A 14,837-nucleotide genomic window follows, 5' to 3' on the forward strand; every position below is an offset into this window, starting at 1 on the left:
TTCTGCCTCTTGAGTCATTTTCTCTTTGAATACCAGTGGCACTTTGTGTCTCAATTGTCAACTTATTATTATAGCATCTATTTTCTGGCCTATTTTTGTGTTTCTTGAGGGCAGGAGCAATACCTTTGTATTTTTTTTTTTAAATTTTAGTTGCTCAATAAAGGTTTGTGGAATGAATGAATGTTATGTAGTTAAAAATCTATATTAGTAATCATAAGAACTGTTTTCTTCAAATTCTTCAATGTTTTGTTTCCCTTCTCTACCTAACTCTAGTTTAATTTTGAACCTCATCAACACTAGAAGTGTGTTAGACTTACTTGCCCTGCAGGTAGCTACACCATTGTCTTCCTAGTCACATTCTGTTGAACTGACATCAGAACCTCTCCCTCTTCATTTCCAGAGTCATTTCTTCAGCTGTGATTGTATGCCTGTCTGCAGTGTAATTTTGCCTAGACTCAAAGAACTCATGATTGTAAAAGGCTGCAATAGACTTGTGCAGCAGTATCTCAGGGCAAACAGCCTTTGTGCTTCTTTATTAATAGCTTAGGACTTTCCACCTCGCTCTCTCTTTTAAGAGATGGAGACTCTCTGTCGCCCAGGCTGGTCTCAAACTCTTGGGTGCAAGTGATCCTCCTGCTCAGCCTCCCCAGTAGCTGGAACTCCAGATATCCTCCACCACGCCCAGCTAAATTCCACATTTCTTTGTACTCGTAAGTGCTCATACACAGGCGAAGAGTCACCTGTCCTGTAGAACATTGCATTGTTGCTGATGGCATGGGTGGAAAATAGGGAGTTGTATAGACCATTTTGGGAATTTAGAATTATGAACATTTGAAAAAAAATCTTATGTGCGTTTTTTGAATCTTTTGCCACAGGAAAGCATTGCATATACCCTTATGATTTGGGGATAGTTTTTGTTTTTTCATTTATTTATACATAATCATCCATTCATCCTTCAGTCTGCCCTTCCTTCTGTCCTTCCTTCCATCCATTTATCCATCTATTAAATATGTAGTAAGGTTTAAATAAATGCCAGGTATTCCACTAAGGAATCAAAAATGATGAAAGCTTTGAAGGAGCTCATAGTTTAGTGAAGGAGCAAGACACATAAATAAATAATTATAATTCAGTGCAATGACAGCAGTAACGGAAATACATGAGATGTTTAATAACATGGAAGAAAGTCTGATAAGCTTGGTCTGGGAACATCAGAAGGTTTCAATTTTTTTCCTCTAATGAACACTGCATTGATTGACACAGTTAAAGACAACATTATAAATATGCATGTTGTGAATCATACTACCTTTCTATCCATTTAGATGAGGTTAATGTGCTATATTTATGATTTTTAATTTTTCTTTTTGAATATTTTATAGCAACATTTTTTTCCTTCCTGCTGCCTTTGTATAACTTGGTTTCCAAAGTATAATTTTTTCTGTCATTGGAGGATTTTTCACAAGCTAGAGAAGCACAGTGATTCATTTCAGGAAGCTTGCTAATTAGTTACTTGATTGAATCATTTCAATGAGATACTACTGTGAGTTAGGTACTGGGAGTATAAAGTACCTTCCTCTGAAATATGTGTATATAAATACTTACAGTAGCAGTGAGATGAATGCAGAAAGGGTTATCTGTAGCCAAATAGTCTTAGCTATGTAGTCCTCCTCTTAAGTTGACTTTTATAGTTTTTATTTAATGTGAAATAAGTTTTCACAACTTGATTTAATCTTATCTTTCTAGTTCTTAAGAGTTTTTTCCTTTGAGAGCTCTGATTTTAGAATGAAGAGACTATCAATGATCTGTTCCTACTGATCATTCATTCATTAGTGACTATTTTTGAGCTCATGTGAGTTACTTATCCGGAAATTTATAATTGTGATATGTACCTTTTAGGGTGTTTATGATTAAAGATTAAGTGAAATAATGCATTTAGATAAATTTAATTAAAATTATTGCATATATGTTATTATTATGCATGTAACAGCACTGGGAGTTGTGATGGACACAAAGGGGTATTTTTCAGAGAATATTTGCTTTTAGTGGGGAGACAATCTAGGAAATTAACAATAAATAAGAACTCCAGGGAACTTGAGAAGTATACCACTTACATGCTATCGAAAGATTAAATGCCACATGGTTGTCCAGATAAATAGTGAGGATTTAGAACAAAAAGAAACCAATCTGGACTGGAATGGCTGCCGTAACATCTTTGGGAAGCTGGAATTTGAGCTGGAAAAGGCGGAATTCAAATAAGTAAAATACCATAGTGGCTGAGAGCATAGACTCTGGAACCAGACTGCCTGGGTTCAAATTCAAGCTGCAACTTAGCTATTTGACCGTGGACAAGTTGCTTAGTGTTTCTGTGCCTGTGTCTCCTCTCCTGGATAATATTGTCTATCTCTCAGGGCTGCTGAGTTTACATATGTGATTGCTTAGAATTTATATTTGTGCTTGCAGATAGTTAAGTACTGTATAAGTATTATACATAGGCTGGGCAGAGTTGAATGGTTTTATAAATAGTGTGCGAAATGTCCATTCAGCACAGTTTAGAGGCAAGAACATACGGGGATTCTAAAGGGTGGCTGTGAAGAAATCAGTCTTCCTTTGGCTTGGGGTCTGCATAGGCATAATCTGTGCTTTTTTTGGTAAGATGAATGAAAAGGACATGTAAAAGTATTCTTTCCTCTCTAATCATTTTGTTCAAAATCCATTAGCACTACATACTCACATAGGGTTAGGTTTTATAATGAACGCTGAATATAGTTCTTGAATATTTTGGTACTTTTCAGTAGTTTTGTAGTTGATAAATTTAAATGTCTTATAATTTTATCGTTGTTCTGAAAGTGGTTTTTCTGGTGTCATTAATAGTCTAAAGGCTATTTGTCAGGGTCTGCTTGTCTTCATGTAATGTGAAATAAGGGTCTCTATTATTCTCTCCACTGGTTCTGTGTCAGTCTAAGTAACAGAATAGGGAGTGGAATTTATTAGATTGCTCTCATATTTCTTCCCATTTGGTAGTTGTAGATATGTACTTTTGGGCCTCCCCTGTATGAGGATTATTCTCATCAATCCTTGGTTGACTCAGATCTCAGATCTTTCCGTGTTACTACATTTAATATATATTCTCCCTCACTGAATGGAATACCAGCAACCTCGAGCCTATAGGTTAGTTAATTACTATAAATGAAAGTTGTAGTTAATCAATTTTAAGTTGAGTCCCTATTTTCATCAGTGTAATACTGCAAATATGAACATCATACCAAAAATAAATGAACAATAAAACCAATATATTTATAAATATTTTATGTTTATAACACCAAATTCAGAATGTAAAAGTTATTACCTAAGTGTTTTATTTGGGAAACTTTTTGAGGCGTGTCATTTTAGCTTATTAAGTAAAAGGCCATTGAAATTATGCTTGAGGATTTCTTTCCTGGTGACTTTCTTTGTAATGAGCATAGGCATCCGTCATTGTTCTGAGGACCTTCAGTGTCTCTTGTTCGAAATTAGGGTAATCTGCCCAAGAGGCAAGTGATACTGGTGAAGGTCAGTTTTCATACCAGTGACTTCTGTAGTAATCTGTTTTGTTATCTCTCTTGTCATCTGTTTTCTCTAGTTATCTATTTTGTTTGTCTCTCTTGTTTTGTTGACATTAATCACCTTGTATCGAGCAGCATTTCTCAGTTATATAACTGACTTTTTGGGAAATTACTTAACTAATTTATTTTTTTGAGACAGTCTCTCTCTGTCACCCAGGCTGGAATGCAGTGTTACAATCACAGCTCACTGCAGCCTTCACCTCCTGGGCTCAAGTGACCCTCCCACCTCAGCCTCCCAAGTAACTGGGACTACAGGCCTGTGACACCTTCCCCTACATCCTTGCTAGTCTTTTTTTTTCTTATGCTTTTCCTTGAAGAGATGAGGTCTTGCTCTGTTGCCCACGCTGGTCTCAAACTCCTGGGCTCAAGTAATCTTCCCTTCTCTGTGCCTCCCAAAATGCTGGGATTATAGGTGTGAGCCACCAGGCCTGGCCCTGGGAAATTCTTTAATACTTCTCATTGAAGTTTGTGGCTTTCTCTTGTACTTTAATGATTTTCCAAACTAGTTCTCCTTTATAATAATCAAATTGTCATTTGCTTATGGTTAAAAACTAATTTTAAAACTTGGTTTGAAGCATTTGGGACAGAGACAATGCCTTTTGGAAATGGATGCTTGTTTCTACTTCATAAAGTCAACTCATCACATTTTCATATTACTGTTAATTGCCATTTTACTCAGAATGGTGTAAGTGGAGGTTATCACAGTTGTTAGGTATTTGGAAATGTAATCATTGATACAATTATTAATATGATGCTATTATTATTTATCATAAAGTAGATCTTGAAATGTCAACCAGAGTCATATATATATTGTATTCACTACTGTGAAAAACCTTCTTGCTGGTATTAATGTTTTTATAACATTTACTGTATGCCAGGTACTCCTCTAGGGGCCTTTTATATACTAACGAATCTGATTTTCTCCTAATCCAAATGAGCTAAATACTGTTATTATCCCGTTTTCACTAGTGAGGAAGGTGAGGTACAGGCAGTTTGAGTAACTCCATCAAGGTTCTATAGCTATGAAAGGTTGACGCGCAATTCTAACCCAGAGGTTAGACTTCTCTAAGAGCATACTCTTAAGTATTATGGATTAGAATTCAAGAAAATCTTTGCTTTAGTCTCATTTTCATTTGAGCAGGCAGTATTGCGGTATTTACTAAGTAGATGAGGCAGCTGGGTCCCAGAGATTAAGCTGGTGGTGGGAGGAGGCAAATCCAAATCCTAGAGTGCTGTTGTTTTCACTCTTGTCTCTCTTTTACATGTTGCTAGCCTCTGAGAATACTGGTAAGTTTCAAAATATCTTCTCAGTTTCTGCTCTGTTTTCTAAGTTATTTATAAATGAAATTGAATCACATTGGTCCAGAAGAGAACTCTGAATAATGCCTTTGGACAGCTTTTTTTTTTTCCCCAGCTTGGTGTTATGAGTGATTACTAACTTTTAAATTGGTTTCTCGTTGAGTTTCAGATCAATTTGACTTGTTCAGTGATGGTAACCACAGTGTAGTTATACATGTAGGTCCCAGTTATTATTATTTTTATTCTTTATTTGCCAGAACGTTTTATTCTGTGCTAAATAATAGAAATAATTGTAACTCCACATTTTAAAGCCAATGCATAAAAGGTGGCAATTACAAGTAATACACTGTCTATTTAACCTTTTGTTTCCAAGGCATAGAACATGAATAAAAGAACTTTTTAAAAGTTTATTCTTCCAGATATTTCTTTGAAATAAAACATTTATACTTAGTTTGAGAAATAATTGGTGGGAGAATTGTTGGATATAATAGAACTTGTTATATTCATTCCCTTCCTGCTGACAGATAAATGCTACCATCAAATGAAAGCCAGCATAGTTTATTGTTTGAAATAAAACAATGAATAGGGTTCTAATATAAAGAATACTAAAATTAAGCAAAAGCAGCCATTATTTTGTAAAGAGATAATTTGAGTTTACCATATAATCCTTTTTTTTTTTTTTTTTTTTTTTTTTTTTTTTTTAGTGGAGACGATGTATTTAAATCCTAAGACTTCCCAAGCAGGGGAAAAATAGAAAAATAAGATGAAATAATGTATATGTAAATGCAGTTTCATGTATATAGAACTTGAGATTCAAGTGTCAGTTTTATTCTTACCCAAAGTTTCTATAGTTCTATAGGAGGAACGGTATGATTTCTAGGTTTCTTTCCAGCTACAATTTTGCCTAACCCATTTAGTAATTGTCTTAATGTCTAATATTTGAATTGTGAATAGAATCCATGAAAAGGGTTTTCTCTGAATCTTATTAAACATTCTGTCATTCTGCTTACCTAATGAAAGATAAGTAGCTAAAATTTGGGCAGTTTTCAAAAGGTAAGAACAGAACCAATAATTAATTTGAAATGTAAAGAGTGGTGCCATTTAGGGTAACATGTATTCTTGTCTTTTTTTTTTATTAACTGAGATATAATGAGATAGCCAACTATCCAGTTAGTAGAGGTATACCATTACTACTAGTGTAGCTTGCCCTTCCATCAGTTTAATAATATGTATTAGGAAAGCATTGTTGTTCTCACTCTTATACCTGTAGATTCTGTATAAACATACCTCCTTGACATATCCATTTTTTTATAAACAAACTATCACCTTCCTTTGCTATATTCCAATCTTAAATTTTTGTGATATCCCTGAGATCACCTTAAAATCTTTTTGTTGTGTTGTCAATTAATTCAACCTACATACAGTTTTTTGAGCCTGCTAAATGCCAGGCACTATTTTGGGTGCTGAGGATATAGCACTAGACAAAATAAACAAGAATCCTGACTTTAAGGAGTTTTTATGTTGGCTGGAGAGAAGATCCTGTTTATTTCTCAAATGTTATCATTTGAAGCAAAATAAAGAACTTATGGTGATTTTATTAGTACTTTGTATGCCTAAAATTTGGTTTAAAATACATTATTTTGTAGAAACATCCTGGAAGAAAAAGAGCAAGAAGAAGGGTTTTTTTGTTTTTACATGAACATGAGTGATCAAACCTAAGATTAAACCATATTCTGTAGATATTAGTTGTAGTGGACTAGTAATGTATTAGTTATATATCTTAGTTTAAATGTATCTTTTAATATGCATGTAAATGGTCCTTTTTGGGTTGTCTATATTTAATCTTGAGAAGGCTCAAATTGCCCTCTACCGACTGGGCACTGTGGCTCACACCTGTAATCCCAGAACTTTGGGAGGCTGAGGCGGGTGGATCACCTGAGACAAGGAGTTTGAGACCAGCCTGATTGATACTGTGAAACCCTGTCTCTGTAAAAAAAAAAAAAAAAAAAAAAATTGCCCTCTACCTGCTGTGTACAAATCTGACTGGTGGCTCCTGATGCATGGAGGGGGAATGGTGGAAAAGTGGTTGGGGTCTAGACTATAGTCCCTATGTCCTTTCTACAGGCAGTTTAGTATGCTAGCTAAAAGTGTAAGCTTTGGATTCAGACTGGTTGTGTTCAAATCCTGGCTTTGTCAATTTATTATCTTTGTTAGGATGGACAAGTTAATTTATGCTTTAGTTTTCTCATTGTAATATGAGGAAGATGATATCTACTGCATTAGATTGGTAGGACTAACTTGAGACATTTTATGTTAACAGCATTGTGTCATGTCTAGTCCATAGTAGATCAATCAGTGCTAAAGATTATTGTTGTCACTGATCATTGCTGATATAGCAGCAGCAGCAGTAGTAATAGTAATAGTAATGCTATTATTATAATCATCGTGGTCATCGTAATCATATCAATGGTGATCAGCAAATTTAGAAACAGACTGATTGTGCTGTACATTGAAAATACAGCAAATGTGAAAATGTGTTTTGGTTAAAAAAAATATATATATATCTGTTTTCTTATTTCTGTTCAGTAAAGAAACCATTTTACAACTTACTAGTGTCTACATACCAAATGAGTATTATTTTGCTGAGGGATCCTAATAACTCTTGCATCTAATATATATTTTGAATAGAAAATACAAATCTCAACTTGTGGTACATTTTTCTAAAATTATTTTAGAAAACATTTTATGTAGCTTAAGGAACCATGTCTGCTTTAATTAGAAAGGTCATAATAGCTTGCTAGGTTTATGTATTTTCTCCTCATTCCTCAATTCATTGCTATAATTTATTCTTATATGAGAAGACTGTCATCATCATCATCATCCTTGTATCCAGATGTTATCTTTTTTAGTTTTCAGTGATCTGTAATAAAATATTAGTTATTGACATGGAAGCAAATAAAATGATTTTTTGTTTGGTGACAAATGGAATAGTATGGTTGTGGCATCCTTTCTAAATCATCATTTGTATGATTTAAAATTATGGACTCACACACCTTCAAAAACCTATCTCTGGTACATAGTTTGCTAGGATATTACATGCTAACTGGAAATCTGTATTTTAGATATACAATATAATAAACATCTTATTTTGTATATCTAATGGGGAACCTTGACTTTGGATAATTTGCCCCAATAATAATAACTGCACGGGTGATGCTGTTGATTAATGAATCGTCACTGCCCCTTCCCAGACCTTATTAGCTTTCCTCTTCTGCTTTAAAACCCTCCAGTGGTTTCTTATTACTTTTTACTTGAAGACTAATCTCTTCACCAACATAATTTTCAAATGTTTATGAAGTATTTCTTGTGCAAAGCATGTTGTATAACCTAATAATATAAGAAAGTGGAATCCTTTTTCTGGGGTTATGATAAATTTTAGGAAAATGCTACTGTTGATATTCAGAAATATTAGAGAAAATGTTTTATTGAACTATAAAGCAAGGCAATTGAAGTTTGTTTTAACAATTTTTGTCTTTATTCTTAAATCAGAATGATTTAGTTGTTTTCGTAGACTCATGGATGTTAAAGCTAAAAGGAACTTTAGAGAGAATGTTTGAAGCCCTTCATTTTAGAGAGTCACATGCCAGAGAGTGCCTAGCTCATGGAGAGACAGATTTGTTACGTTTCTCAGGTGTCCTGACTTGTGGAATGTTGCTCTGCTCTATTAACATACTGTGTTTACCTTGCTTTTCCATTTAAATTTATTCTTTTTTTTTTTTTTTTTGAGATGGAGTCTCGCTCTGTCGTCCAGACTGGAGTGCAGCGGCGCGATCTTGGCTCACTGCAAGCTCTGCCTCCTGGGTTCACGCCATTCTCCTGCCTCAGCCTCTCGAGTAGCTGGGAGGCACCCACCTCTATGCCCGGCTAATTTTTGTATTTTTAGTAGAAACGGGGTTTCACTGTGTTAGCCAGGATGGTCTCGATCTCCTGACCTCGTGATCCACCTGCCTCAGCCTCCCAAAGTGTTGGGATTACAGGCCTGAGCCACCACGCCCGGCCTAAATTTATTCTTAATTATATTCAGTCAGGCCTTATATTTGCCTCCTGTAGATTTTCTTTCTTGATCATGGCTTACTGCAGTCTCAACCTTTCAGTAGGGCTCAAGCCATCCTCCTACATCAGCTTTCTGAGTGGTTGGGACACTGGGACGACAGGCCTGCCACCACCACACCTGGATAATTTTTAAATTTTTTGTAGAAATGAGGTCTCACTATGTTGCCTAGGCTAGTCTTGAACTCCTGGGCTCAAGCAGTCCTCTCTCCTTGGCTTCCTAAAGTGTTGGAATTACAGGCATGAGCCACCTTACCAGGCCTAGATTTTCTTTCTCTTTTCAGTGATACTTTTCAACCTGCAGAATCATTCCTTTACTCTTGCTAGTACCTGTCTTCTAGGTCTGTGCTATCTAATATGGTAGCCACTGGCCACATGTGGCTATTTACATTTAACTTAATTAAAATTAAATTAAAAATCACTTTCCTAATCTCAGTAACCATATTTTAATTGCTTATAACCAGTAAGCATTTACATAGCTGGTGGTTACTGTGTTGGATAGCACAGATGCAAAGCATTTCTGTGATCTCAGGAAGTTGTGTTGAACAGCACTGCTCTGGATTGTAAGCTATTGGGGCAGATGACCATTTGTGTTGGTTTTAACAACATGCACTGCAGGCTCTTGATGAGTTTTTTAGAATATGTGAATGAAAACTTACCCATGCCATCCTTTAATTACTTGCCAAATTTTTTATTTGTAATTTTTCTTTTTGAGCCATTTTATGATTCAGCAATATGGTATTTCCCATTTACATAGTATATATAATATGTATCCTGTACCACTTAAAATACTATGAGCACGAATCTTAGAGATTAACGTTATAGAGATGCTATTTGCATTATACTCCTTGTGTGGCTAAGTCATTGGACTAATGTGCATTTTAAACGCTTATTTTTTTAAATTTAAGTTTTAACGGTGACTCCCTGATGATCGTTCCTTGGCATGAACACAAACACCGAGCTAAGGATTGGTGCGAGGAGCTGGCTTGCAGGTCAGTATGAGTCTGTAGGAGGCATCTTGGCTTCTCTGTGTGATGGGTAAACTGATGGCCCTGGCAAAGTGGTGTCTGACCAATGAAACCTTACTTGATGACACTCCCTAATTTAGAAAGTTTGAGTGAAGTTTTAAAAACCTCCTTTGACTCAGTTATGTTAAAATTTTTTAATGGAAAAATTAAATGCTACAAAAGAATTATGGTACAAAATGATGCTTATTACAACAACTGTTTTCATTTTGTGTTTTTCCCTTTCGGTCTTTCACATATAGTGATATTAATTTTTTTTATAGTTGTAATTATGGTATGTATGCAATTTTGTTATGGATTAGTTTTAATTTTTATTCTTGTCATATTTAAGTTTGGGAAGCCTCAGAATGTGTAGGCATCCAGTACTGCAGAAGTGGGGGTGGGAGTCGGTGTGGGGCTGAAAATTCACATGAGGGATGTTGGAATCTCTTTATGCCCTACTCCTCAAAGTTGGGTAAATACTCCTTCACTCTCTCTCCTTCCTTTTTGTTTTTTGTTTTTCATGTGAGACAAGAGGTTTATGTTTTTTTTTTTTTTTTTTGACTCATGCATTGAGGCAGAGGGCCTCTAAATTGAGCTAGAAAACCTTTAAATTACTGGATATTAGGCACAGCATAGGAGGAGTTGAGTTTTTGGTTTGAAAATGTGGGCATTTAGAAAATGTATGACCTGAATGTCCAAACTCTGGTTTTCTTCCCACTCACTGCTCCTAGATGCAGGCATATTCCCCGAGTAGAAGTTTAGAGAGTTCTTTTCTGGAGGAATGAGTAACCTCTGAAAAGAAGTTTCTAGATACTGAGATATGGTCCTCAAAGGTTAGTGCACCACAAGGTCATAATGAAGCCAACAAATGAACAGGTTCTGCTACCCCGCAGAGCTTCCTGGACATCCAAGGTTAGACTCCGGCAGGAAGAACAAATGAACAAGAAGGGCGAAACATACAGAAAATGAAACTAAAAGAAAGTGATACCACATACACAAAGAAAACTTCAAAAATTATCATTAATATTACCTGGAGATAAGAGAAGATACTGTATTTGTGAAATATCAGTATCATTGTATAAAATAGAAACAGAATTAAGAGAAATTTAGGACATTAAAAATGTGATAGTTGGTACATAAAAATTAGAAGAGTTGGAAGATAAAAGCAAGAAACTTTCCTAGAAATTAGGTTAAAAATACATAACTGGAAAATAAGAGAGCAGATATTTAAAAAAAGAAGTCTAATACTCAAGTTATAGATGAAAGAGATGTCATGGGTAATAGAAGGGAGGAAATTATAAGAAATAATTCAAGCCTATTGCTTTGAATTGAAGATTATGCATCCTCAGAAATGCCTATTACATTACAGCATAACACCATGACCTTCCAGAATATTAGGGATATAGTCTTGTGAAGAGAAAGGCATGTTACATAAAAGGAGTTAAGAATCAGAATGACCTCAGGCACCTCAGGAAAAACACTAGAAACTAGAAAACAATAGAGCAATCCTTTGAAACTTTTGGAGGAGAATATTTTTTTTTGCTATAGATTTCTGTATCAGTTAAAATCACAGTCAGATATGAAGTTAAACACCTAAAGGTTTATAAAATGTACTGTTGCCATTGTAATGTCTATGGTAATTGATAGTGTAGAGTTGAAGGGGAGACTGGGGAGAGTGGAAAGCAAGAAGAGAGCTGGGCTAACAAGCCTGTGTCCTTGCTGGTACTCATGCTGGGGGAGAGGAGGATGCTGTAGCAAAGGTGACTGAAAAGGGGCAGCCAGAGGGAGGAATGCTTCACAGCGTGACGGCAGACTGGCAAGGGGCAAAGGGCATTTCCAGAAGGGGGAGCGATCAGTTCTATCAAAGGGTGCTGAAAAGGAAATAAATACACAGAACTGAAAGAGGTATCAGATGAACTCAACGTTACTGTTGGCCCCTTTTCCCTGCAAAAATAGAGCAGATGTAAGAGATGCCAGGAGGAGTGAGTGATGTGCTTCGTGTGGCAGAGCTGGGGGAAAATCCCTGGAAGAATGTTAACAACACTGTGAGACTAGTAAGTGAAGGACCATTCCATATATAGGGAGGTTTTATTGTAGTGGCAGGTATAAGCAAAGTAGGTTGTCTAAGACATGTGGATAAAATGTCCCAATGTTTACAGGCTGTGTTTCTGCTAATAATTTTAACAAAAATAACAGTAAATAAAATTAAGCACTTCCTTTGTGTCAGGCAGTGCTGTTATTTTGAATTTTCACAACATTCTTGTATAGTGTTTTTCCCCATTTAAATAGAAGGAATAAAAGGAATAAATAGGAATAAAGGAGATCTTAGACTAGTTTTAGTTAAGGAATTTGCAGGTTTCACAGCTTTCTGTGATGGAATTGTACGTCTGATTCTATTCTGACTCCGAAGCTCACTGCCTTACAATAAGAACCATTGTAGCACCAGTCATGTACTACCAACTTGCTTTAGATGAATGACTATCCCTAATGGAACACAGCATTTTTACATATGCCCATCTGATATCTCTTAGTTTGTTACTTTCTATTATTTCTTTTTTGTCCTTAACCATGGAAGGCAATTGGCCATGATCATTCTCATTAAAAACTCCTCAGAGTCTGCGATCCCCACGAGGTCAGGCCTGTGTACGTTCCTCCAAGGTGTGGTTTCTTTTCTTCACATTTGCTAGGGAATGGTATAGAGTAGTCCTGCGCTGTGCAAATGTCAGTACCATACTAAATTGCTGGCACCTAGTAGAGGTATATTATCAACATGAATAAGGTGTATTTCTTCTTAGTTTTATGAACATCGAAAACAAGATTTCTTAATTCAAATTCAAATTGGAATCGCTGGGGATATTTTCCTAAACTAGGCCTGGCTGGCCAGCACAGGTGATTTTGATTGAGCGGGCCTGTGGTAAGCACCCAGCCATGTATATTTTGTAAAAGCCTCCCTCGGTGATTTTCGATTTTGTTAATACTTATTTGATTGATTTGTGGCATAGCTGTTTTGATGTATTATGCCTTCTGATTTTTTAAATCGGGAAAACCGGGGGAAAATAAATTAAGTATCCAAAAAAGTCTCATTTATCTTGTCAGGGTGCGTGTGCATGTGGTAAGATACACAAACCACATCCATGTGTGCTCCCTGTCTCTGTAACCTACTCTCTCCCCATCTCTGTCCCTGTCTTTCACAAAATTATATGTTTTTCCAACATTCTAGTCAGTTATTAATTGATCCTTTTGTGCTTCACAGAATGGTTGTTGAGCCGAATCTCCAAGATGAAAGTGAATTCTTGTATGCTGCACAGCCTGAATTACTAAGGTTCAGGACGACCCAGCTTACGATGGAGAAGGTTATGGACTGGTATCAGACCAGAGCAGAGGAAATAGAGCATTATGCCCTGCAGGTGAGGGGAAATGGCAGCTGCTGCTCAGTAATGCTAGTGGAACTGCCTGGGATCCTTAGGATTCAGTACACGGAGTGGGGGCTGACAGCAGTGCAGGAGTCATGTGTATAATTGCAAGAGATGAATTGAATATTTATTTCTTAGTTATTCTGTGCATTAGAACATTGTGTGGCTTTTATTTTGGATTCTTACAGAGCAGGTGCATACAAGTAACATTAAAACCTAACTTGCAAAATGTGGTACATATTGTCCCTTGTTTTCTATATATTTTTCATAGACTTAACACCATATAATTTAAAAGATCGTGTCTACTTACAAATGCTTCGTTAATCCGCTGTTTTATTGCAGTAATGCAGTTGATTGTAACTTTGCCTTTCAGGAACCCTGTTTGAAGTCGTTTCTGATGTTTTCCTGAAGTTCATGCCTAATTTCTCTCAGTTCTTAGACACTTTTGCAGAGATGTGAAACAGCTGCATTAGAGAAGGATCTGGAAGAGAGAGATGAGGATTATACTGAACCTTAGGGTATCTGAATACTAATCTTGACTCTTCAGCTAATAGACTTTATGACTCAGACCTATTGCCTGCCTTTTCTGTACGTTGATTTTCCCGTGGGGTTGGTTCTAGCCAGCAGATGACAATTTCTTTCTTCCACGTTCAATCTTGACTTTTTACTGCCTGTCCTACCATCAGCCTTTGATTTGACAGGAAAGGTGAATCCGGCGGGTCTGGTGAAGCAGCAGTACCATGGGAGGTAATATATACTCCCTTGTTTAAATTTCTACTTAGTTGAGCTTCAAGTCAATGACAAGTTTTTAAAAAATTTTAAAAATAAATAAAATGAATTTCTACTTAGTATATCTAGCCTGGCCCATGTGTTTCCATATGATAGACTTCTTGAATTTCTGCTTAACCTAATTCCTATTTATAATACTCATAGCATTGAAGATGAATTATTTACTGAGCTGTTGGGGATATTCTAGACTAAACTCTTTGGGTGATGGCCAAGAACATTTGTGATTGACATCCTAAGTGTATGAAGATGCACTTTTGAAAATGTGTAGAATCTGAAGAGATAACACAATGAAGTGAATCTCTGGAAATAAGCTAGTTCAATTACTTTAATTCTGTATTTTATAAATAAAGTTCACAGAAAGGAGAATGAACATCTTGCACAGGGACACACAGTGGCAGAGCCAGATAAAATCTGGGTCCCTGTATAATCTTTTAAAATAGAATCTATATAAAAAAAACTGTAGAAAAAAAATGATCAACTACACATAGGTTGTTGTAACATGAACCTAGACATTTTTAAAGACTTCAGTGGTACCGTATGACTTATAGGAGTTTGGCGAATACATGTGTTCTACTGTTATCTCTGGCTAACAAGAAAAATGATTTTGTTAGAGGGACATG

At 36.0% G+C, this 14,837-nt stretch overlaps 1 protein-coding gene across 2 annotated transcripts in view; it reads left to right on the forward strand.

Moving 5' to 3' along the window:
• Positions 1 to 14,837, forward strand: part of NBAS (NBAS subunit of NRZ tethering complex) — a 390,381-nt gene that overhangs the window by 120,049 nt on the left and 255,495 nt on the right. For both annotated transcript variants that reach the window (XM_015111744.3, XM_077960110.1), the window contains exons 22-23: positions 9,917 to 10,000; positions 13,269 to 13,422. In XM_015111744.3, the coding sequence (XP_014967230.3) occupies positions 9,917 to 10,000; positions 13,269 to 13,422 (238 nt within the window). The remainder of the gene's footprint in view (positions 1 to 9,916; positions 10,001 to 13,268; positions 13,423 to 14,837) is intronic.

Source organism: Macaca mulatta, chromosome 13 (assembly GCF_049350105.2).
Source record: "Macaca mulatta isolate MMU2019108-1 chromosome 13, T2T-MMU8v2.0, whole genome shotgun sequence".
Lineage (NCBI taxonomy): Eukaryota > Metazoa > Chordata > Mammalia > Primates > Cercopithecidae > Macaca > Macaca mulatta.